Here is a 2,846-nt window from a genome sequence, read left to right on the forward strand (position 1 = left end):
CCTCAATCCAAGCATAAAATAGAACTTAATTCATTCCAATAAATGAGCCATTTTCTCGCACTCTGATCTGCACTGTCACCCACTTCACTGTTTTATGGTAATATATCATGTTCGAACAATACAATATGTTATAACGTGAAAACTTTATACGTTCGTACAATATAATATTTATATTGTATGAACGTGATATTATGTTGTTCAAACGTGAAAAGTATCTTGTTAGAACAATAAACTTTTCACGTTATAACGTGATATACTTCTATTTTTCTTTTCTTCTGTACCTTCTTCATGCTCACATAAAGAGGAGGGACTTTGCGCTTCCTTTGTACCTTTGTGTTAATTGTGCGCTGTTAAGAGACCAACCCTGGCTGGATTACTTAAGCTAACTTTCAGATTTCCAGACCGTCAAACTTCTGCAGTTTTATATCATCCAGCAAGAAGACTTGTGAGTTTGACCTGCTTAATATCCACGCAGAATAAAGCTTTCCTGTGTTCTTCCAACCGACGTTGAGTGTTTGAAAAGAGTTGGATTATTGAGGCGACAACGAGCTAAATTGCATTTAGCGTCCCGGAAATGGCGCAGCGAGAAAACCAGGTGAACCGAGACAAACTCTGCTGCTCGATCTGTTTGGATCTCCTGAAGGAGCCGGTGACTATTCCCTGTGGACACAGCTACTGTATGAACTGTGTTAAAAGCTACTGGGATGAAGAGGATCAGAAGGAAACCCACAGCTGTCCTCAGTGCAGACAGACCTTCACACCGAGGCCTGCTCTGGTGAGAAACACCGTGATAGCAGATTTAGTGGAGGAAACAAAGAAGACTGGACTCCAAGCTGCTAAAGCTGATCTCTGTCATGCTGAACATGAAGATGTGAGCTGTGACGTCTGCACTGAGACAAAGCTGAAAGCTGTCAAGTCCTGTCTGCAGTGTCTGGCCTCTTACTGTGAGCAGCACCTCCAGCCTCACTATGAATCCTCTGCCTTTAAGAAACACAAGCTGGTGGACCCCTCCCAGCAGCTCCAGGAGATCATGTGCCCTCGCCACAATGAGGTGATGAAGATCTTCTGCCGCACTGATCAGCAGTGTATCTGTTATCTGTGCTCCATGGATGAACATAAAGGCCACGACACAGTTTCCACTGCAGCAGAGATGAGCGAGAAGCAGACAGAGCTCAAAGAGAGACAGCAGAACATCGAGAGGAAAATTAAAGAGAAAGAGAAAAGTGTGAAGGTCCTGCAGCAGGAGATCTCTGAGCTGAGGAGGAGAAAAACTGAGCTGGAGCAGCTCTCTCACACAGAGGACCCCACCCAGTTTCTACACAACTACACCTTGCTGTCACGTCTCAGTGAAGCTCCAGACTCAGCCAGAATCAATATTCATCCTGAGAGCTACACCGAGGATGTGGCAGCAGCTGTGTCAGAGTCCAGAGAGAAACTGCAGTCCAGTGTTGAATGGACCATAACTGCTGTTGAAGAAACTCAAAGGGATGTTTATCAGGCAGAGTCAGAGCCCAAGACCAGAGCTGAATTCCTAAAATATAAATGTGAAATCACATTTAACCCAAACACAGCACACCAGCGTGTTGTGCTTGGGCCTGGCTTAAAAGCAAAATATAGTCATACTCAGACAATCAGGCGCTATGATCACACTGACAGATTCACTGACTGGCCTCAGGTGTTGAGCAGAGAGAGTTTCACAGGACCTTGTTACTGGGAGGTGGAGTGGAGCGGGGATGATGTCTTTATAGCATTAGCTTACAGCAGTGTAAGCAGATCAGGAAAAGAGAGTGCTTTTGGAAACAACAGTTCATGGGCGCTGGAGTGTTTCAGTGGCGGTTATACATTCAGACATTCAGGCAGCAGGACTTTCATTAAAGGTCCACAGTCCTCGAGAATTGGAGTGTTCCTGAATAAGGGTTTAGATAATTACATTTTTCTGTCCTTCTACAGCGTCTCTGAAAGCACTCGAACCATGACTCTTCTCCACAGAGTCAAGACTAGGTGCCCACTCCTGGTTGGGCTCGGTGTATACGGTGGTAGCGCTGAAATCTGTGAGATTTTATGTTAAAACGATAAAATTCATAAAATCATTCTCTTATGCAACAAAAAGTAAAGAAGCTTCATGAACAAGATAGTCACTTATTTGAAGGTAAAATGTCTTTGTTTTATACTTTTTCATGTTATAAGTAGTGGATTAGTAAAAACTGGCAAATGATAATTCATCAGTTCAATCTTAGAAAATAGCACATTTTGTACAATAAAGCTTCATTTCTCTAAACATACTAAAGCATATTTTTAAGTCTTTTCTGATTCGTGTCAGACTTCTGATAATTGAAGATGATCACAAAATTCCTGGATATTTTTGTTTGCATTTCATTTCTATATTGTATGTAACAGATTAGATTGTAAAACATCTCAAAAATAAAACTTAATGTCATGTGATGCCATAACAGCTTCCTGTCTGCTGATGTTGTTTAGTGTGGATTATGTTTTTGGGGGGAATATTTCATCCATGGAGCGTGAGGTAAATAGTTTCAAAACAGTGTTTTAGTTTAAATAACTTTTATTTGATTGTCTCGTATGGCCAGTGTTTTATTGTCTAGCAAATCAGTAGCAAAGGCAGTGTTTCTAAAACCTCTAGAAATTATGAGACAACAAAAAAGTATTTATCATAAAATCCAGTAAATAGGAGAAAACTAACAGCAGGACCTGTGGAGAGTGTGGGTGTTTTTCTTTCCTACCTGATACAGAGTTTACTGGTTTTACTCAAAATTATTTAGTTTCCAGTTTCAATAAAGTTTTCTCCATTTGTCTGGTGCGGTGCTGAAAACATGCTTCAGAGATTT

At 41.2% G+C, this 2,846-nt stretch overlaps 1 protein-coding gene across 1 annotated transcript; it reads left to right on the top strand.

Moving 5' to 3' along the window:
- The first annotated feature begins 362 nt into the window (after window positions 1–362).
- On the top strand, window positions 363–2,577 carry LOC147331825 (tripartite motif-containing protein 16-like). Its single transcript, XM_086290524.1, has one exon. It carries the CDS (start codon window positions 575–577, stop codon window positions 2,066–2,068), a length of 1,494 nt encoding a protein of 497 aa, XP_086146650.1. The 5' UTR covers window positions 363–574; the 3' UTR covers window positions 2,069–2,577.
- The last annotated feature ends 269 nt before the right edge of the window (window positions 2,578–2,846 follow it).

This window comes from Aulonocara sp. 'chitande type north' Nkhata Bay, linkage group LG4, assembly GCF_057382095.1.
Source record: "Aulonocara sp. 'chitande type north' Nkhata Bay isolate Kocher_YH1m ecotype deep benthic linkage group LG4, A_spYH_male_GT1.1, whole genome shotgun sequence".
Taxonomy (NCBI): Eukaryota; Metazoa; Chordata; class Actinopteri; order Cichliformes; family Cichlidae; genus Aulonocara; species Aulonocara sp. 'chitande type north' Nkhata Bay.

Excerpts from the sequence above, each read along its gene's own strand:
- LOC147331825 (XM_086290524.1), top strand. The coding sequence starts at position 575 with ATGGCGCAGCGAGAAAACCAGGTGAACCGAGACAAACTCTGCTGCTCG.